Source organism: Hemicordylus capensis, chromosome 2 (assembly GCF_027244095.1).
Source record: "Hemicordylus capensis ecotype Gifberg chromosome 2, rHemCap1.1.pri, whole genome shotgun sequence".
Classification (NCBI taxonomy): domain Eukaryota; kingdom Metazoa; phylum Chordata; class Lepidosauria; order Squamata; family Cordylidae; genus Hemicordylus; species Hemicordylus capensis.
This window is the reverse complement of record NC_069658.1, coordinates 53,076,541-53,099,477: the sequence shown is the minus strand read 5'-3', so window position 1 is coordinate 53,099,477 and position 22,937 is coordinate 53,076,541. Positions and strand designations below refer to the sequence as shown.

Sequence of the window (22,937 nt, the reverse complement as noted above, 5' to 3'; positions counted from 1 at the left end):
AATATGAGTGGCCAACAGAAATCCCACCAAAATTTTGGGAATATGAAGTTGGAATCACTATGCAAACTTTCCAACCTTCCTGGTAATCCTACAATCTTGGCCTACAGAAATTACCTGGATACCTGTACCAAGCAGATACCACCAGTGTTGCCTTAAGGAGTGCATGCACATTCATTTTTTTGATGTCCACTCAGTTAATTGTAGATCCCGCTCAGCCTGGGTGTAACATTACTTGGACAAGGGAGGGACAAATGTCCCTTGGCCCACAGGGTCTGAGGGGTCCCCAAGGCCAGTGCCCCCTTGCCCATGAGTTGCCATCTTCTTCTTCTATTTGCCAGGCCCTGGGTGAGCTGCTAGCTAAGCAGCCTGCTACACAGTTGCCCACTGATCAGCTGCTTCCGCCTGCCAAGCAGCTGCTTCTGCCTTCTGTGCCTGCGCATTCCATGGCAGAGCGGAGCAGAGAGAGGACCAGGCAACAAGCAATTGTGTGTTGTCTCTGCCTGGCTCAGTCGAGGGGTGCGGAACAGAGCAGGAGCAGTTGGGCTGAGCAGAGGGCCCTAGAGGGTGCGGTGGCTGGAAGAGAAGCAGGGCCGGGCTGACTGGCGGCAGGGGGCCAAAGGCTGGTGGAAGCGGCAGTTGAGCAGCCTGGCCAGCTCCAGAGGGCCATGCTTGCTCAGGCCAGCCCTGTATTCTGAGACTAAGATGCTCCTGCTTGTCCCCTGGCAATGGCTGAGCAGCAGGCAGGGCAGCAGCAAGAACGGGACCAGCCCCGAGCGAGCAGCACTGTGGTGAGAAACAGAGAGGGGAAGGCATGGGTGGGTTCAGTTGCCCTGCCCCCTGTCATCTGACATCAGACACAGGGAGCATGGATGGGGTGCAAGCACAGGAGGGGAAGGCTGGGGTAGGTTCAGTTGCCCTGCCTGCTTGCGTCTGACATCAGACACAAGGGGCATGGTTGGGCCACTGGGGCGCACATGTGCATGATGAGGCTCCGACTGGACTTTGCCCCCCGGCCCCCAGTAAGCTTGCTACGCCGCTGCCGCTCAGGTTTAATCAGGAAGGTCCCACTCTGAATGCTTGTGCACATGCACTGCCTTGATACTGCCACCCAGAACAAAAGTCATTCCACCCACAGACGAAAAAAATTAGAACACTGGATACCACCTGATTTAAATCCTTTGGTGCAATGCATAAATGTTATCCTTAGCAGCATCTCAAAATGTGAAAAGGGATTCAGTTGCATGAACTTAACTGTTTCATAAGCATGATCCAGACTGACAATCCAACATGTCTCATTGCTGCTGTTCATAAAAATTAATGGGTAACCTTTGAAGCATTGGTAGCTGGAGAGGTAGGCTGACCTGTGGTTAAGAGCTCACAGTGCTACAACAAGAATGGTTGCTGGCCAGGATGCTGAAATGAATCCACTTTGTCAGGCCACAGTGTAAAAGTTAGTTAAGAGTGTTATATCCTTAATAATTCAATGCACAGAGCAAGGGTAAAACTACAACAGGATTATTCAGAATTCTATTGCAGAGGAAAAGTGTGTGCGCACACACCAGCTCCATTAATATACCCACTGGGTTCCTCTTCCTTACTCCACTTACTGTTCTTCATACAACTGTTTGAAACACCACATTTCCCCTTTTTGTATAAAACAAACATCTACTCATACTTATGTGAAGGCCTGGAATAGAGTAGGGGGGAAATGGGGGGGGGGTAATTGTTGTTTTCGGGGGGGGGTCCATTTCCCCCCAGGCCTTCACATCTCTACTCATACTCCCCTTCATTCACAAGAAATTTTCACATGAAATAAATTCCAAATCACTACATAGTTACATCACATAATCTTTCATCCAAACAGGAGGTTGTCTAACTCTCCTATTCTTCTTCCAATTTCCATCTCAAAAGACCCTACTGTCTGTTCTTCTGATTCAGTCCCGAGAGACATCTTACTTAATCCGACTCCTCTGGCTGTCTATTGCTTGGTGTTTCATTAGAAGGATAGGTTAGGAACCTAATCAAACCCAAATGTGAATATTTATCATCGGTACTTTGAACATGAAAAGCAGATGCCAAATAAGAAGCATTTCAGATGTGTTCATCAGAGTGTTTATATGTATATAGACCATTTTTCTCAATAATATATAATGGGGTGATGAACTAATGTTCTTCTTTTCTTTGAATTCTTGGTTTCCTCACCCTTACAGAAGAACCACATTCAGACCTCAAATCCTTAACATCCTGCTTATCCACACAAGCTTCAAATTTTCACTATGACTTAATTTGTTCTATTCTGTCTAAGACTATTATCTAACAGACCCTCTGATCTGACTTTTGACAGCCCATTAATATTTAACTTGGTATACTGTACATCTGCCTCCCTGCAACAAACTGGGTGGTGATTTTTTATGTTATAGTATGTTGGGTAGCCTGCTGTACATGAAAAAACTCAGTTATAAACACTTACCATGTCTCTCCTTCCAAATTATCTCCTTAAACTCATAAAACCATTCATTTTCCCCACTTGCTTGCCGATAACAGATGACCTTCTATGAAGAATAATCTAAACCACCATGTTTCCAGACATAGATGTTTCTTATTTTGTTACTCAACCATTTCATAATCATTGTGGACTCTTCAAAACAATAAAACAGTTACTGTACCATAAAACTGTATTAAAAATACACACAATATTATTTATTTATTTATTCGATTTTTATACCGCCCTTCCGAAATGGCTCAGGGCGGTTTACAATTAAAACAGAAACCATTAAAACCAATAACAATTAAAACAGAGATATAAATATTAACACCAATTAAAACATCTTAAAAAACAATTAAACTATCATAACAATTAAAACCTCGAAAACCAGGTTAGCATTAAAACAATTAAAACTAATTAAAAACCCTGAAAGGCCAGTCCAAACAGATGGGTTTTAAGGGCTCTCTTGAAGGTCAGTAAAGAATTAAGATTATGAATTTCTGCTGGGAGTGCATTCCACAGCCCGGGAACAGCCACAGACAAGACCCGTCTCTGAGTCGCCACCAAACGAACTGGTGGTAACTGGAGACGGACCTCCTCAGATGACCTTAACATGCATTGGTGGTCATGTAAAAGAAAGCGCTCTCTAAGATATCTCGGAATCTCAGACCCAAGTTGTTTAGGCTTTAAAGGTAATAACCAGTACTTTGTATTTTGCCCAGATCGGCAGCCAGTATAATTGTTTCAAGACAGGCATAATATGGTCTCTCCGGGTTGCCCCAGAGACCAATCTGGCTGCCGCATTCTGAACTAACTGAAGTTTCCAAACTACGTACAAAGGCAGCCCCATGTAGAGCGCATTGCAATAGTCAAGCCGGGAGGTTACCAGCTGATGCACCACTGTTTGAGGTCATCCTCTTCAAGGAATGGGCACAGCTGTCGGATCAGCCGAAGCTGATAGAGAGCACTCCTGGCCATGGCCTCCACCTGAGATACCAGGGTGAGGCCTGAGTCCAGTTGTACTCCCAAGCTGCGCACCTGCTCCTTCTGGGGGAGTGTAACCCCATCCAGCACAGGAAGATCTAGCTCACCCCTCAGATTCTTTCTCAACCCCATAGCCAGCCCTAAAGCCAGTTTGAAATGGGTCTAGATAATCAGTTTCCTCCAAGACTGCCTGGAGCTGGTCGGCCACCACCCTCTCAATCACCTTGCCCAACCAAGGGAGATTGGAGATTGGCCTATAATTATCCATCGCTAAGGGGTCCAGGGAAGGCTTCTTTAAGAGCGGTCTAACCATTGCCTCCTTCAGACTGGGGGGCACCCTACCCTCCCTCAGCGATGCATTTATGATGTTAACTAGGCCACCTCCAACAATCTCCCTGCTAGATAGAAGCAGCCAAGTCGGGCAAGGATCCAGAGAACTAGTGGTAGGCCGCACTACCCCAAGCAGCTTGTCCACATACTCAGGAGTCACAGACTGAAATTGATCCAATCTAATACTGCAAGAGGGATCGCTGGACACCTCCTTCATAGACCTTGCAGAAATAGTGGAGTCCAAGTCGGCCCAAATACAGGAGATCTTATTTGCAAAGAACCCTGATTAAAGGCATCACAGCAGAACAAATCCGGGGACTAACTGGTGTCTGCTCCTTCTACTTCCAAACTCCTCACAACCTGGGATAGCTCCACCAAGCATGAACCTGCAGCCACAATGTGCGCAGGCCAAAATCATTTGTTTTGTATTATACTTTCTTCTTCTTTGTCTTCAGTCCACAAGCTGAGAGCTGGAGGGTGAGAGCCCTTTCACTCTTGTCAAGAGGCTCAAGCCTCTGGCCCTAGCCTTATGTACCTTTAAGGGATGTCCTAAGCACAGACTCAGAAGCAGCCCAAGTGCATCAAATATTCCCTTCTCCATAATCTTTAACCCTTCGCTAATCCAACTGTTTGTTACATAACTGAATGTCAAGAGTACAATTGATTTTATTATTGTTCTTCCTGTCTTCTGTTACAAAGAGTATCCTCGACCTTCATGTTTGACAATCCAGACCACGTGAATAACCACATGAGGTTCAAGCGCTGTAGGGTGAAGCTATTCTTGGCTCCTTGTAACAGAACCCCACAAATTAAGATGGGGTGTGCAACCATGAAGCATGGCCATGAGGGCTGTCGGGAAAAGCACCTGCACTTCTGAATTTGTGACTACAGTACACTATCTAAGCAGTGTAGGTGGCATTCATCTTTAAACACTCATGTTACTGTACCCACATCAGGAAAATCTAGTCCAGGTATTTAGGCTGGCTCTAATTTGGGGGAATACTTTTTCTGTCTTTATGAGCGCTTAAAATTCAAATACATTTCAGTCCATGGTAAAATCAACTGCAAACAGGCAGTGGCACTCTTACCCCTGGACTTTGGGGCCGAAGTCCAGGGCCTCCACACACCCTGGGGGCCCCAAATCCTCTTTAGACTGTCCCAGATGGTGTGGTCACTGCTGGCCTGCAATGTGCCGGGCAGCCGAATGTGATCATGACCTGTGCCGGGTGCTTTAGAGATGGGGGAGTTGGGAAAGAAAAATGTGGGATGGGAATATGTTAAGTTGCATGTTTCTGCCACTGCCAATTTGCATAAATATACCCCACATGTTAAAAATACAGTTTGTCACTTTGTGTGTGGTGGGGGATGATGCTTAACTTGCAGCAGGAGGGGGGCCTCCAGCGGGTATGGGGGTGTCTCCAAAGGCCTTTAGGTCCAGGATCCAAAATTACCTAAGGGCACCTCTGCAAACAAGGTGGGATTGATTGTGACCAGCGCAACTTGTGCACCTTTGCAGCACTGACAACCTCAAGTGAGCAGACAGACAATGACAGACAGACAGACAGACAGGAGGAACCCAGACCAAAAACTTTTTGCCTTTTCTCTGCACTGGGTACTGCAATGCCCATAGGAAACTGCCATTCTGGGCATGTTCTAACACTTGCCACAAGGGAGCAAATGCAATGAATTATGATTTAAGACAGAAAGTGGGCAGGCCCATTTCTTCTTGTTTAATCACTGCCGCAATTGGAATATGCCGAATTGCCAGACTGCGCTGGAGAGGGACCAAAAAATCCTTTGAAATACGCCCTAATTTCTCAGGTGCCACAGTCATTTTTCACCTTTCTGGGTGGTATTTGGGCGTGTGGTTGGAAAAAGCAGCGGGGGAATTAAAGGCTGATGAGAAAGAGAGCAAACGGGAGAAGAGAGAGAAAAAGAAGCGCCAGGCTGACTGAGTACAAGGAGAGGAAAAGCAGCAGCTCAAGAGACATGCCCCGGCAATGACGAAGCAGGCTTTAAAGTGCAGCCAGATGCCAGGGCGGGAGTTTCCAAACGGCACTATCCAGGAGAAGCGCACCCAGGTAGAGAAGGGCTGATCCCATGAGAACTGCAGTCCGCCCTCCGTGCCAGAGCCTGTCGCCTGCCTCTTCCTTTCCCTCCTCCTCCTCCCCCCCCCCTTTCTGCCCCCTTTCTCACCTTCTCCGCCTCCCTCCAAGATATTAAGACGCAGAGCGAACTCTTTCTCTTTCCCCTATAGAAGGAGCTTGGAGGAGGGAAGGGTGGGCGCGGCACAGAAAAAAACGCAGAAGTAAATTCCTCCTCTGCATCCCTTGGGCTCCGAGAGCAGCCTAAGGACATGGCGCATTGAAAGCGGATGTGCAGTCAGACGCATGCGCGGTTGCTGAGTGTGTGTGTGTGTTGTGTGTGTGGCGGAAGAGGCAAAGTATGATATACCATAGCTTTGGCGAAGGCGCACGGTTCTGTTAGCATTTATTTCAGAGTTACTTGCTTCTCTCTCTTATGCTAGAAATCAGGTTTCCCCCTACAGTTCTTTAAAATAAAAGCACACCTTTAAACAATTGTAATCCTGTCTGTATCACCTGATCTATTTATATAATATATAAACAGTACAGCAATGCGTACCCCACTCCCCGCATTTTCGGTGGCAGCTCTAGTTTACAACTGAGGCTCGAAACCACTGCAAAGAAGAGACTTCTCAGACTTTGCTCACTCCATGATTAGGCAAGATGCAGTTCTGAATGTTGGCAGCAGGAAAATTGCCAGTCCAAAATGCTTGAAGTTCATTTTTCTGACTCATCTAAAATTACAAGATGTGTTGCTAAAATTATTAGAATCTCGGCAAGAAGTTGGCAGGAAGAAACATGTTTCATTATTTCATAAACCTGAAGTCGTATTAGTGTATGTGGGTGTATGTATATGACCATTTATTTATTTTAATTTTATTTATTTATATTTTATATCCCGCTCTTCTTCCAAGGAGCCCAGAGGGGTGTACTACATACTTAGGTTTCTCCTCACAACAACCCTGTGAAGTAGGTTAGGCTGAGAGAGAAGTGACTGGCCCAGAGTCACTCAGCAAGTATCATGGCTGAATGGGGACGAACTCAGGTCTCCCTGGTCCTAGTCCAGCACTCTAACCACTACACCACGCTGGCTCTTTTTAGAGCAACTCATTTAGAGTTGCCCCATTCATTGGAGAGAATTCTTGGACACAGCCATGGAGTGGAAGGGCAAATTTTAAAACCTACTATTTTGACTGGGATTGGAAAGAGCTTGACTGACAAATGGACACTTGGTAGCTGTTTTGCACATATTTCCCTACAAGGTTCTTTGCCACTCCACGCAGCATATACCGCCTGTTAGTTCAGAAAGGCCTTCACAAGCTGCAGGTACTGGATCAGACAATGAGTGTTCTAGAGAGAAGTGGAACCCCAACAATGCAACTAGAGAAAAGAGGACTCTATATACTTCACAGCTAAACCCAGAAGCCCACCACCACCCTTGCTAACTCTAGAGATGATCCAGAAAGGAAAAGGAAGAGATTTTCTGAGCCATATATAAACAGCCAGCCTAGTCAGTCAACAACACTGGTTACAGAGTCAGAGTAAGAATATGGGACTTTAAAACAATGAAACCATGTAGTACAATGCATGGAAAGAAGCAACAGGAAAATGGTAAAATTCGTTAAAGCAATCTTCCCACTCGAATTCCTGGACATTTCATATCCAGGATGACACTTTTCCTACATGCTGGACAGATGTCCAATTTGTGGTCTGCCCAGGCCAACACTGGACATGTAGCAACCCTAGGACCATTAGACAGGACAAGATAGCCTGCTTCCAGTAGCTGGTTTTAGGTTGTATTGAACAGAAGCAAACTGTCTGTTATCATCGGTTGCAAAGAAATTACTTATCCTCTATAAGTATTTGTACAAGAAGCAACTTTAACAGAGAAACAAGAGTTTGATATTTACCACTAATTAAAACATAGGCTAAGAAAACAATAAACAGACAAACAGTTTCTTATGCATGCAGAGAGAGGAAGAACCTCTCAGTTTGAATTCAGGACAGCAAGTGAGAAAACAAACTAACATGGTGACTCCACCCGCAAGCCAGTACACAGATACATACAAGCATGCCCCACACAAAGAACTGAGACAGTGTCCATGGCAAAATCCCAACAAAAACATCATCATCATCATCTTGGAGGAGGGTACCATTTGGATTTTCTGCTTTGGGCACCAGCATCTTGGGCTAACTGTAGTGGGGATTGCCTTGATGACTTTGGCAGATTCTCTCAGATTGGACTACATGTACAAAAGAAAGTATTAGTAACATTTATTTATTTTTATTGTTAGATTTCTATATCGCCTTTCATTAAAACAATCTCAAGGCAGTTCACACAAATGTTAAAACAAGACTTAAAAAAAACCACAGTTAAAATATCAGTTAAAACATAAAAATACAGATCTGATTAAAAGGTTAAAAACAAGCACAATACAAGATACAAAGCAGCAGCAATAGCAACAGTCACATAAAAGCCTGGGTTAAAAGCCTGAATAAAAAGATTTCATATGCTTTCTAAAAACTGTGATTGAGACTGAGGAGTGGATGGACACCGGGAGAGCATTCCAGAATCTGGGGGCAACGCCTGAGAAGGCTCTGTCCCAAGTACACAACAGCGAAGCCTCCCTCATGGTCAGCACCTGGAGCAGAGCCATCCCCACCCCCCAGATGATCGTGTCAAGTTGGCAGCAACCTTTGGGAGCAGGCGGTCCCTCAGGTATTCAGGGTCCAATGCATTAAGGGCTTTAAAGGTCAAAACCAGCACCTTGATTTGAACCCAGAAACAAATTGGCAGCCAGTGCAACTCTTTCAAAATGGGTGTGATGTGATCCCAGATGGTAGCTCCAGATAAAATCCTAGCTGCCGCATTTTGCACTAGATGCAGTTTTCGAATATTCTTCAAGGGCAACCCCATGTAGAGTGTGTTACAGTACTCCAGCTGTGACTTAACGAAGGCGTGGGTAATTGTGGCCAGATCTGCCTTCTCGAGAAAGGGGGACTAGCCGAAGCTAGACTAGAATTCAGGACAAGCTTCGGCTAGTCTAGGGGGACTAGCTGGTGCACTAGCCGAAGCCATACAAAGGCACCCCTGGCCACCACCTTCACCTGAGCTTCCAAAAGCTGAGAAAAATGAACAGCACTACTTCAGATTTCAGATGGCAGGCTTCAGTACTAAATGTTGTTCCATGCTTTTAAAGAACTCCTTGCAAAAAGAAAACTAACAGCACAGCAGGCAGAAAAGTTCTGTTCCAGCCTGCTGTAGGGATGTGCACAGAACCACACTGGGTGGCTCGATGGTGGAGGGAGGGTTGCACTTTAAGGGTGGGGGAGGGTGCACTTACTCCTCCCTCTGCTTCCCCCCGCCAGCATCAGCCTCTTCCGGCCACTTCCGGCCGAAGAGCAAACAGGGCGGCAGGGAAGTATGCTGCAGCCCCGTAGGACTTGAGGAAAAATGGGTGCCGGTGGGGGGAAAGCAGAGGGAGGGCTAAGTGTACCCTCCCGCACCCTTAAAGTAAACCCTACCACCATCTTCGAACTTCAACCCGCCCATTTTGTAAAAGAGCCTCCGAACAGGTTCATGCTCATTCCTAGCCTGCTGTGCTCATTTTCTGCTTGTAAGGAGTTTTTAACATAGGGGAGCATTAAAAAATATGATCACCCACCTGCAGTCTGAAGCTGTTGCCAAAGCAACCCCCATGTTGGATCAGAGGATCGATGTTGAATAGATACGACTCTCATGTAGACAAATGCTAATGCTGCAAGTGACTGTCTCAGTGCTCTCTCTTAAACAAGCCCCCTCTCCTCTCCCTCTCTGAAACAACCTTCAACTGCTTTTATTTCAGATTCATTACTCATTGCCCAGTTGTTGGATTGTTGCTTTCTTTTTAATAAAAACCTTTTTCTTTGGAGAAGTCCTGGCTTCTTGGCTCTGTTTGTCTCTTTAAGATACCCTACTCTGATGTTCTATCCATAGGTGAAACTAGAGGGGGCATCCAGGGCACGTGCCCTGGGTGCCACGGGGGGGGCACCAGTGGTATGCTTCCCCCCACCCCCTCCCAAATTTGCAGATTTAAAAATAAAATAAAATAAGTTTTACCTGTAGCCCCTTCAGGGGGCTTCCTAAAGGCCATGGGGGGGGGGGTCAGTGAAGGTTCCCCCTTCCCCCGCCAGCCACTTAGATAACCACTGCAACCCATCCCGGGCTGATTTTTAGGCCTGTTCAGGCCTACAAAGATCAGTGGTGGCCATTTTGGAGATTGCCGCACATGCTCAAAAGGCCTCTGCGAGGCCTGGCAAGGCATAGGACCTCGCAGGGACCATTTGAGCATGTGTGGCAGCCATTTTTTTAAATTAAAAAAAGGCTGCTGAAAACAAAAATGGCCGCTGCACATGCTCAAATGGCCTCTGCGAGACCCAAGTCTAGATTTTCCCTGATCTAGGGAGTCAGAAGAATGCAAAGTTGTTGGCAAGGGACCCAAGCATTTAAAAAATAGATATAAATGGACAAAAGTAAGTGGACAAAACGTCCCTTAAAAAGATGATGTTTGTTTAATACCTTGTAAGCTGACAAAACTGAAGGGTGTGGGGGAGAGGCAAGATATAAAACGGGAATATTCACTTGCATGCTGTTTAATTCTCTATACAGAGCTCTATCTTTATCTGCATATTTGTCAAGCAATCTGATTCTAAGGTTTGTGGGATTTCAAACTTAGAAAGTGCCTGCCTTGAACTTGTGTGGTGCTTTAAAAAAAAAACTGTTGTAAGAATTCACAACCAGAAATGTTTCAGTTTGCAATGTATTGCCATCCCTGTGTTACCATACAGTCTTACCATACTGAGAAATGGCTTGTCTTTTGAAATAAGTGGTTAACATGCTGCAAATTATTCCCTTCAATTTAGCTGAGTTGTACTCGGGTTTTTATTGCCTGTGCGCATCCCAAGTAGATTTGCTCAAGTTTCCTTGCCTTCTAAAAAAGTTATATTTTAGAATGTGTTTTTTAAAAAATCAATGCAACTCCCTTTTTACTTTGAACACAATTGTTTTTAAAAGACACATTGAATAGTCATGCTGTGATTCTGATTGACTAGTGCATTTGATAAACTAGACATAAAGTTTACTGTCCAGTCTGCCTGTTGCCTGCCTCTGTATTGAACAAGGGAGGTGTAACTTATCCAAGGCACCATATTTGTGTGCCTACTTGGTTCATTTATGGCAGAGCTCACTTTTGAAAGGGTTGTAATGCTATGAAGGTGGCCGGTGTCCTCCATCCAATACACACTATCACAGGCCATATGCTCTTACTACCTTAGTATCTGTTACAGCGACAGATAGGAAATGGAATATGTGTGCAATAGAATTGGGTTTTTTGTTTTGTTTTTACCTTTAGACCCAGGAACTCGAGGGGATGTGGCAGGGGCAACCTTTTACCAAACCTTTGCAGTATGGCAGAGACAGAAAATTGGTAGATTATTGTTATAAATTCTCTCTCTCTCTCTCTCTCTCTCTCTCTCTCTCTCTCTCACACACACACACACACACACACACACACACACACACACACACACACACACACACACACACACAACATTTTTCTGATTCGAATATCACACTGCTTTGCTGTTCTGTGGCTAGTTGCAACTTCCACCTTCTTCCTGATCAGGCTGCTGGATCCAAGCCTACTGTAAGCTGCTGGATAATTTCAGATTTTTTGGGGCCTCTAGGATTTCCCATTGCAACCATCTCCCTTTAAGGTAAAGGCTGTTTGGACAGAAAAAAACCCATCCCTGAATTTCTTGGAGGCAGCAACCTGTAGTGAGGTGTGCTGAGGTGGCTAAAGAGAGCTTTCACTGCTTAGCTTTTTTTTTTTTTAAGAGAGCTTTCACTGCTTAGCTCTATGGAGTCTTGCCCAGCACATGGATGTGCTACATTTCCTTGGGAACGCAACTGGCACATATGTGCCACATGTGTGGTTGTATGTGTGTATGCATGTGTGTGTTGCTTACAAACTGTTTCTCCTGAAAGTGTCTGAACTTGTATTTTTGAGCTGATATTATGATGAGGTTATCTGAAAGATGGGTGTCAGATGTTTGGACAGGGACGCAATTTCAGTGTTTGCCCTAGGCGCTATTTGCCCTAGATATGCCCCTGGGTCTATCATTTATGTAAATAGTCAGCACCACCATTATGCAGGGTGGGACTGGGCAGCCGGGATGATTCCCGGTGCACCCTATGATGACCTGCGAAGGGCACTGGTGGTGCTACGTGCCAGGGAGCAAAGCCCCAATAAGAGCACAGCTGTCCAAAGCCACCACCCTCCAGGGCTCGCTCGACCTGGCCCCCTGTGTCCCCTCCCCAAGGAGTCAGATAGGAATGTGTTACAAGGGACATGCTATCACCCTCTGGATCAAAAAGCTGAGAGTGACCTGGAATTGGAGAAGCAAATAAGAGAGGCATCAAAGAGAGAAAGGACAGTAATAATGGGTGACTTCAACTACCCACATATAGACTGGGTAAATTCACATTCAGGTAATGAAGGAAAGGCCAAATTTCTAGACATGCTAAATGACTGTGCCTTAGAACAGTTAGTTGTGCAACGAACCAACCAGGGAGATGGTAACCTTGGACTTAATCCTGAGTGGTGCCCAGGACCTGGTGCAAAATGTCAGAGTTGCAGAACCATTGGGGATCAGTGACACAGTGTGGTCCAATTCAGCATATATGCAAGTGGAGAATTGTCAAGGAAGTCCAACACAGATGCATTGAACATCAGAAGAGGAAACTTCTCAAAAATGAGGGGACTGGTAAAAAGGAAGTTGGAAGGGAAAGTCAGGAGGGTCAAATTACTCCAGTAAGCATGGAACTTGTTTAAAACCACAGTACTAGATGCTCAGTTGGAATGTATACCAAGAAGGAGGAAAGGTACCACCAAGTTCTAGAAGTTGGGTTAAGCAGTGAAGTGGCCAAATTTGCAGATGACACTAAACTATTTAGGGTGTTGAAATCCAAAACAGATTGTGAGGAGCTCCAAAAAGATTTTTCCAGACTGGGTGAGTGGGCAGCAATATGCAAATGCAGTTCAGTGTAAGCAAGTGTAAAGTGATGCATATTGGGGCAAAAAACTCCAACGTCACATATACGCTGATGGGATCTGAGCTGTCGGTGACTGACCAGGAGAGAGATCTTGGGGTCATAGCTCACTGAAAGTGTTGACTCAGTGCATGGCAGCTGTGAAAAAGGCCAATTCCATTCTATGAATTATTAGGAAGGGGGATGAAAATAAAAATACTAATATTATCATGCCCTTGTACAAATCTATGGTGTGGCCACATCTGGAGTACCACGTACAGTTTTAGTCACCGTATCTTAAGAAGTGTCATGCCTCCACTCGAGGGGGGCAGGCAACTTACTAGAAGGTGGGATGTGAATGGGGAGATAACTGAGGCAGGCCAGGGTGAGTGTTTGGTGCCGGAGGGGCCAGCAGGGCCGGGTGACCTTGGGAGAGAAGGGTCAGGATCTGAGCCAGATTTTGAACGGCCACTATCTCTTCAAGGACGCAGTTGGGGAAAACGTCAGCAACAGGTGAGGGAATTACAGAGGAGTCAGCAGCTCGTGCGGAGGCAGCAGGAGCCAGATTGAATCTAGGACAGCTGGCGAGGGTGGAGTGTTGATTAAAGGCACGTGGCTGCTGACTATAAATCAGGCAGCCTGTGCTTTGAACAACTGCTGGAAACAACACGTCAAATCAGCTTGAGCCTCTGTTGGAGAGATTTGGGACCTTGGAATTTGGGCTTCTCACTTCTGCATCGATGGCGAGACTATTAAATCTGCCTATTTAGCAATAAAACTGAAACTGGAGCTACTGGCTATTGTAGCATATATCTCTGGCCAGAATCTTCAGTCGAATGAGCTTGTGACAAGAAGGATATTGTAGAACTGGAAAAGGTGCAGAAGAGGGCAACCAAGATGATCAGGGGCCTGGAGTACCTTCCTTATGAGGCAAGGCTATGGCATCTGGGGCTCTTTAGTCTGGAAAAGAGGTGACTAAGGGGAAACATGATCAAGGTCTATAAAATTATGCATGCAGTGGAGAGAGTGGAGAGAGATAATTTTTTTCTCTCTCTCACACAACACTAGAACCAGGGGTCATCCCATAAAATTGAAGTCGGGAAATTTAGGACTGACAAGAGGAAGTACTTTTTCACCGACAAGAGGAAGTACTTTAACCTATAGAATTCCTTGCCATGAGATGTGGTAATGGCACCAGCTGGGATGGCTTTAAAAGGGGCTTAGACAGATTCATGGTGGGCAGGTCTATCAATGGCTACTAGTCTGGTGGCTGTGGGCCACCTCCAGCCTCAGTGGCAAGATGCCTCTCAATATCAGTTGCAGGGAAGCAACAGCAGGAGAGAGGGCATGCACATACTTCTTGCCTGTGGGCTCCCCAGTGGCATCTGGTGGGCCACTGTATAAACAGGATGCTGGACTAGATGGGCCTTGGGCCTGATCCAGCAGGGCTGTTCTGTTCTTATGTTAACCTGTAGGGGGAAGCTGGAGTGGCTGCCTGCTCTCTCCCTTTATTGAACCAGTGACAGCAAAGTCTCTCCTTCTCACTTCCATGGGTTCCCCTTCCTATGTTGATGTTTGCAGGGAAGGAGAGCCAGTAGAAATGAAGGATGGAGAGAGCTATTGCTGCCAGCCTGAGAGTGTGACACTTACCCAGGCAGTTGTTCGCCCTTTCCACTGTCAGCAGTGGTGCCAGCATACTCTGTGTAAGGCTGCTGGCCAACACCAGCAATGAGGGCTAGAGGAAGGCAGGGGGTGGTGACACATTCTGTCAAACACACCCCAAAGGTGCTGCCTGAGGCAATTGTCTCAGGTTACTTCATGAAGAAGCCACCTCTGTTGTCATATCCTAGCCATCAAGCAATCAAAACTGTCTACCTGGCAGAGTGCAGAGTCTGGACAGCAATGAGTCTAGTATCTCCAGTAGTTTACTCTTCCTTCTCTCATAGCTATTGATCCATCTTCTTCTGAAACCTTACTAAAGTCAGCCCACTTCATTGCACAGATGATGCTGCAATGAAAGTAAGAATGCATGAGCTGCTGATAATTTCAGGTCCATGCCACATGAAAGTTAGCTGATGCAGTCATATCTTTATATCATATTATATATCAGGCATGCATGTAAATACATATGTGTATAATGAAGCTGCACAGTTGGGCTCGTATCTCAGAGGCAGCCAGGCTTGCAATTAATCTGAGCCATTAATAAATTGGATATGCAAAGCTAACTTATGCTAAGTTAGACAGTTGGCCTATGTAAGAAGGAGTCTAATGAGAGTGTGGGTAAAATATAAAAAATGGCTGGAACCTAAAACTCCGTTATGGTTATCCCTGATTGAAGCTTTAGTACGTAAAGAGATAAATATGCAACCCAAATGGGGTACCTATAGGGATCTGTTGTGTTTTCAAGAAAAGGGCTGTAAGTTAAAAAACCTAATTGAAGTACAAAATTTGGTTAGTAATTGGTTTCAGTATCATCAGTTAAATGAAGTTTATAAGAAGGATCTTAAAGTTGGATTTGAGGATCAAATGTCGAGATTTGAGAAGGAGCTATGTGGAAATGATGAAAAATTAGTGTCCAAGATGTATAGGCTGTTGCTTTTGGAGGAGACAAGAGATGAAGTGGTTAAAACGACTATGATAAAATGGGCTCAAGATGTGGGTCATAATATAGATATGGCAGCTTGGGAAAAATTATGGAAAACTGATTTAAAGTTCACTGCATGTTACACTTTAAAAGGAAATTATTATAAGATAATGTACAGGTGGTATTTGACGCCTAAAAACTGGCGATAATGTATAAAAATGTTTCAAAAAAACAAATTTCCAACAAATGTTGGAAATGTGGACATTGTGAAGGAACTTTTTTTCATATGTGGTGGTCTTGTAGGAAGGCAAAGGCATTTTGGGACATGATATATAATGAGTTAAAAAAAAATTTTAAATGACATTTTCTAAGAGCCCAGAATCCTTCCTGCTGGGAATAACGCAAGGAGAGTTTTCCACAAGAAATTTAACATTCTTCATGTATGCAACCACGGTGGCCAGAATAGTATACAGAAATGGAAGGACAATGAACTGCCTTCAAAAGAAGATTGGCCGATAAAAATTTTGGAATATGTGGAGATGGCAAAACTTACAGTACTGGTAAGAGATCAAAATTTTGAAGGTTTTAAAGAAGATTGGAAACCATTCTTACTGTACCTAAAGAACTATTTTCCTAATATTGATTTTTCAACAGGGTTTGAAATTTTGTAATATTAGCAGGTTGAGTAGACTAAAATCGAGTTTGGTAAGGTAAAGGATATATCTTTTGAATTATTATAGCAAGGGTTAATTGTATAGTTAGTGATTCACGCTGATTGGTGAGTTGGAAGTCAATTTTTGTTTAATGTTTGATGTAATGAGATTTTCAAGATATTGTTAAAATCAATAAAAATTTAAAGCAAAAAAAGTTAGACAGTTGGCCCATCCATCCGAGTACTTTTTTTTTTTTTTACTCACACTCACAGCAGCTCCCTGTGGTCTCATGGAGAGATCTTTCTTACCTCTGCTACCTGAAATGTTTAAAAACCAGGAAATGATCTATGTTTATCCTGGAGCCTCATCATGAATACAAAATATGCACTCTGCCATGGACTTGTGGTCCCTCTCTAGTACATTGGTACTAGAAAACAGAAATACAGAGCGGTCAGTATTTAGAGAAGGCAGTGGTTTTGTACATAATGGCTGCTGGAGACTGAAAGCAGGGGTGTAGCTATAATTGAGTGGGTGGGTTCAAAGAACCCAGGCCCCCCAGCTCCTGAGGGCCCTCCCTATTTTCTTCATTATCCCCCTCTTCCCTAGCTAGACATGGCCCCCCTCTTCCCTAGCTATGCCTCTGACTGAAAGGCTACTCTTCTGATATTTTATGTTCAGGTAAACTACGTAATGGGCTTTTTACAGCATTTTGGAAGCATTTTCCACTCAATATACAAAGTTGTTCTGTCGATATGTGCGCTTTAAAAAAAAAAAAACATTCTGAAGATCATTGTGGGTCAAGCTGGTTTGTTAGACTCCCCTTTGTTCTATCCTGGCTGTCAGTTTTCTTCAAGAGGCTCACAGGAAGCTGCCTTCTACTGAGTCAGAACATGTGTCCAACTAGCTCAGTACTGTCTACACTGACTGGCAGTGACTCCAAGGTAAGTCACTGAACTCGCTTCAGGCAAGAGTCTTTCTCTGCCATACCTCGAGACAGAGGTGCACCTAAGTAATTCTGAAGCCTGGACCTAAAAGCCTTTGGAGCCCCCTCCCCGCCCCTGCTACAACCTAAGCATCATTTTTAACCCGTGGGTTCTTGAGGGCACAAACACCACCACCCAGGACAGACTAAAAAGGATTTGGGGGCCCCAGAGGGGGGCTGAGGCCTTAGACTTCGGCCCAGAAGTCCAGGGGTAAGAGTACCTCTGCCTGGAGATGTCAGGGGTTGAATTTGGAACCTTATGTATGCAAAGCAGATGCTCTACTACTGAGCTATAACCCAATCCCCCCAAATCCCTTCTCCTCCTCTCTTTTTCTTCTTCCTCCTCCTCCCCTCTTGCCCCCCTTTCTCAGGGGTGATGCTGTTTACCATGTAACTTGCCCACAGTGGCACAGCTGGCAGGGTAGCTATTCCCATTAGCCACTAACTATTTTTTATCTTTTATCTGGCCCCTTTCCCAGGGCCCACACCAGGGATCGAAACCCTGACCACAGAACTTGCAGCCAAGTACTCTTACCATCTGTGGGAAAGAGTATACCAGCCATTATTAGAAATGCAAAAGTCCTGGGTGTGATTCCTGCCTTCTCAGACTTAAAGCAGAAGGTCCAAGCTCTGGTCCACATGACCATTTTTCTTGCATGAAATGGAGGCTCAACTCCAAGTTGGGTGGAGTGCTTTGGTGATCGCTCATGGGATGACCTTTGGCAAGTCACCATCTTTAAACCTAGCCTTCCTCATAGGGTTCTTATGAGGATAAAAAAACGCAGGGAACTCTTTGGAGGAAGAGTGGAATAAACATGAAATATATAAATACATATTTTCTATGCTTGTAAGTGCTCAGTACACTTGCAGGAGCTATGTGGAGACAGCAACAGCAAGATCTCCTAGCTAAGCTTTTAAGAGCCAGATACAGGCTAAAGCATATGAGAACGCTGAGGTGAACTGTCAGTAGGAATTGACTTTCCCAGCAATCTTCACCCTTCCCCAGTAACTAGGTTGAAGGCAGAGAAGATCTGCCTTCTTCAAGTGCAGATATGAGACAAAGAGGTCATCCTCACGACCAGCCCTACCTGGGTAGGGCAATGCTAGCCCAGCGAGGGCTGGTTGTGAGAACAGCTGGGATCACTCCCAATCCCGGTACTCCTCTGCCAGGTAGCCCAGGTTTTAAACTAAAAGTGAGGTAGGAAGATGTGCACATGCCTCCTACCTCTCTGCCCGGTCTTCTCCTACCTCACAGCCTGGCCAGTGGGTTGCCAGCAGCTCCACGTACAGCAGCCAGCAGCCATCTGTACCACAGAGCCGGAAGGAAAGAGTGACCAGTAGCCAGAATCCCCCCAACACAAGTGGTGCCACTTGTAAGGAACGGTGACTGTGTGGGTGGGTGGGGGGAGGGAGGTAGCATCTTGCTACCCCTCTCCAACCCTCTCCAACCCCAGCCCGAGCGGCCATGTGAACGACCTTAAGGACAGCTTAAAGAGATCTGGGACTTTGAGAGATAGAGTGCAAGATAATTCACATCAGTGCAGTGCAGTAGAGAAATGTGAACTGTTCATGTTCTGCAATCCACAAGGCAGACTGAGCAATTACACCAGTCTAAACAGCACTGTCCTCGCCCACCCCCAAAAGGAGTAACATGGAAAAAATAATCTTATTTATTCAATAATATGGTACACATATCTGGCTCATCATAACCCTATTCAAACATTGTTATGTATGTGTTTGGGTGTTTGTACATACACATATCTTTTTGTGTGAATGACTGTACATGTGTTCGTTTTACAAGTGAACTTGGGTACAGGAACCCTCAAACATAGGGTACCAATAAGAAGTGTGCTGCTGTACGTGAATTTAACATAATGTGTGAATAACTGTATGTGTGCGCAGATCTGATTATGTGTTCAGTGTATAACTGGCCCTATCCACCCCCAGCGCAGTACCTCCAGTGACTGTTGCTGGTGTCTATCTTATGTTTCTTTTTAGACTGTGAGCCCTTTGGGGACAGGTATCCATCTTATTTGTTTGTTAGTTCTCTGTGTAAACCACCCTGAGCCATTTTTGGAAGGGCGGTATAGAAATCAAATAAATTAATAATAAAATAAATAATTAATTGATATAGACTGTGCATGTGTTGAATCGCACATCTTAATAGGACTCATGTGACCACCACATGGAATAGATTAAAACAATCACCATGTACACTGCCCTGTTATACTGTACAGGGCAGTTGATGATAACAGAAGCCATACTAGATCATCAGCATCCAGATGGATGGTGCTGATGGAAAGAATAAGCTCTTCATACTAGTACTGCTAACAGTTTTCTGATCAGAGCCCCTGGTGTGGAAGATATTTATGAACAGCCAGCATTCTGGCAGTACAACATTTTAATAATGGAAGACACACTGTTTCAATTTTTTAAAGCTAGACTGAACAAAACCCTGTAGAAAGCAATCCTGCATCAGAAACAAGGTGAACAGGATAATCTAACAGATCTTTTCCACTCATAATATGATCCTGTGCCAAGAAGATGATCTTTCCAAAGCGCCATGAATCTTTAGTCATTCAGGCAACAATATCCCTTTGAAACTTTTCAGAGTAATTTTTTTAAAAAAATGCTACATTTTATGGGCCTGGTGGAATTGACATTATATAACTTCCTTTTCACATATTCTTGTAATGTAATTCTGATGGATATCAACACGCACTGATTCCTAATCATATCTTTACAGTTTCAAGCTTCTGGTCACTCTTGTCTTTCCCCCTCTGTCTTTTCAATATAAAACAGCCTGCATTTCCTTCTGCTTCACTCAGCAGAAGGAGCAGCGTCAAAGGGTTTTGGAATTCTAGTAATAAGTAAACATCAGTAAAATAGCTAAAGCAGAATGTTCTTATTTCAGTTTCACCAAAATGTGCACCACCTAGCCTAATGTCACCCACTTGCTGCAGCAAAAATGTGACATCACATAACAATGATGTGACACAACGAGTTCATTCACACAGTCAAAAACTGTGTTCTACCTGGGTTTGAGAGCTGTGTATGTGCTCAATTTTTGGTTGTGTGGAAGAAAGGTAGGAGGAAAAGCAAGCCAGGTATTCCTTCAACCTCGCTTCCACGCAATCACTTCTACCCAAGAGAGCTGGTCTTGTGGTAGCAAGCATGACTTGTCCCCTTAGCTAAGCAGGGCCCACCCTGGTTGTCTATGAATGGGAGACTACATGTGAGCACTGTAAGATATTCCCCTTAGGGAATGGAGCTGCTCTGGGAAGAGCATATAGGTTCCAAGTTCCCTCCCTCCCTGGCATCTCCAAGATAGGGCTGAGAGAGACTCCTGCCTGCAACCTTGAAGAAGCCACTGCCAATCTGTGTAGACAATACTGAGCTAGATGGACCAATGGTCTGACTCAGTATATGGCACCTTCCTATCTACCCAGGTTTTCCTCCTACCTTACTTCCACACAATAGAAAATTAGGAGCACACACAGCTCCCAAACCTGGGTAGAACACAGTTTTTGATTGTGTGAATGACCTCAACATCTTCAGCAATGACGGCAGAGGTTTGTTGCTGCTCCTCCAGTTTAGATAGCTCCTACTAAAATATTTGGGAGTGTTTCCCACCAACCTAGTGAAATAAGGATTTCTCAGACTGTTGCCACATTTGTCTCAAAGATAGTGTTGCCCAGAGTTAAATAGCCCCATTAGTTCCATTAATAGAGCTAAAAGGATCTTGCAAGAAGGCAAGACATTATGATGTTTACCAGCACACAGATTAGCCTTTGCAAGTGAATTGTATTCTTTTGATTCACAGTATATAGAGTTGTGTCACTAAATAATTGTCATGATATGTACGGGAAATGCCAGTCTTTGGTCTCTTCAGTTAAAAGGGATCTTGGCTATCAGGTCTTCAAAATACTACTGCCTGAAACCTTGAGGAGCTGCTGCCAGAAATAAAGGAGGGTATTGCTAAGTTCTTAAAAGGTTTGGGGTCCTGGCTCAGATCCACAGCCCCACACCCATTTTGATAATTAACTATTTTCATATCCTAAAGCAGGGGCTCCTAACCTGTGGTCCTCCAGAAGTTACTGAACTACAACTCCCATCATCTTCAGCCACAATAAATGGGGATGGTGGGAGCTGTAGTTCAGCAATACCTGGAAGACCACTGGTTGGGAAGCCCTGCCCTAGAGGAATCATAAGGAATTGCTTGCCTTGTGGTGATGGGAGGGAACAGAATAAGGAAGGTGGCGCTGCCTACATAAAGAGGCTCTTCACATGAGCAGTGTGGAGAGCCTAAGAGGGTTCTGCAGTGAGAGCGGGCTCTCCCCTCAGATGAGCAGGGAGCTTGCCCTGGGCATCCGGATCGGCCATCCACACGATTACCAGCTCCGTCATGGAGCCAGTTGGAATGGTGGGGATCAGGGGCCTCCCGGCCCCCAGGAGTCCCAGAATGCCCCACATGCCAGGAGGCTTGTTGTAGCCTCCCAGTCAGGGGTCTCCTTGTGAGCCACCACAGTGTGGAGCCACGCCACGGTGACACACGATCAGAGAAACGGGGTTAGCGGAGTGCTCACTCCGCTAACCTAATGGGGGGGGGGAGATTAAGCCAGCTTGATTAAGTGGTTCACATGCGCACTGGAAACCAGGCTGGGGTCCCTTAATCCAGTTTCCAGTTCATGCGAAAATAGCCTCTTGGTGTTACCTGTAGATGCTGTAAGAGTGCTGCTTATGCAGGGAGCATGCACACTGTGCAGTAAGGAAGGTGCTGCCATGATGCTGTGGGTATTTATTATTATTATTATTATTATTATTATTATTATATTTATATCCCGCTCTTCCTCCATGGAGCCCAGAGCGGTGTACTACATACTTGAGTTTCTCCTCACAACAACCCTGTGAAGTAGGTTAGGCTGAAAGAGAAACTGGCCCAGAGTTTCTCTTTCACAACAATCCTGTGAAGTAGGTTAGGCTGAGAGAGAAGTGACTGGCCCAGAGTCACCCAGCTAGTATCATGGCTGAATGGGGATTTGAACTCGGGTCTCTCTGGTCCTAGTCCAGCACTCTAACCACTACACCACGCTGGCACCTGCAGTTAATGCAGTTGCCACGCAGTGCAACACCACCATTGAGGCTCTTAAAGAAACAGTGTGCCCACCTGGAAGTGCGAGGGCATCCAGAGCACTAAATAATTGATCCAGAGCACATGCCCAGATGATCCCGTGCTGTCCGTGCCCCTACAGAGTAGATTTGGCTAGCTAGGCCAATACTCTGATTCAATATCTCTGATTCAATACTCTGATGACCCCTGCTAACTTGACAAAGAGGCACCTTTTAACGAGGTCATTCTCTTTATTTTGCAGGGGGAGAGTAACTGGCCCTATCCACCCCCAGCACAGTACCTCTAGTGACTGTTGCTGGAGTCTATCTTATGTTGTTGTTGTTTTAGATTGTGAACCCTTTGGGAGACAGGGTTCCATTTTATTTGTTTGTTGTTTCTCAGTGTAAACTGCCCTGAGCCATTTTTGTAAGGGCGGTATAGAAATTGAATTAATAATAAATAATAATAATAATAATAATAATATAAGAAGCTTCACACACGACGTTTTCTTTCATCTTGGAAAATTTTGCAAATACCGATTTCTGTATTGCACTTCCATGTTGTTTTCCTCTTCACATACATGGCTAGACTGATCCAGCTACTGAACATCAGATCATAACAGGATATGTCCGTTAAGTGGCTCCTAGGGCCTAGGC

At 44.9% G+C, this 22,937-nt stretch overlaps 1 protein-coding gene across 6 annotated transcripts in view; it reads right to left on the bottom strand.

Moving 5' to 3' along the window:
* The window catches only part of ATG10 (autophagy related 10), a 182,171-nt gene extending 175,986 nt beyond the window's left edge, over nucleotides 1-6,185 (bottom strand). For 2 of the 6 annotated variants that reach the window (XM_053297175.1, XM_053297182.1), the window contains exon 1: nucleotides 5,996-6,185. In XM_053297175.1, coding sequence (XP_053153150.1) covers nucleotides 5,996-6,157 — 162 coding nt within the window. In that variant the 5' untranslated portion in view covers nucleotides 6,158-6,185. Of the gene's footprint in view, nucleotides 1-2,470; nucleotides 2,639-5,995 lie in introns of all 6 variants that reach the window. The other 4 variants (XM_053297181.1, XM_053297180.1, XM_053297177.1 and 1 more) reach the window with 3 other exon arrangements.
* Nucleotides 6,186-22,937: the final 16,752 nt, after the last annotated feature.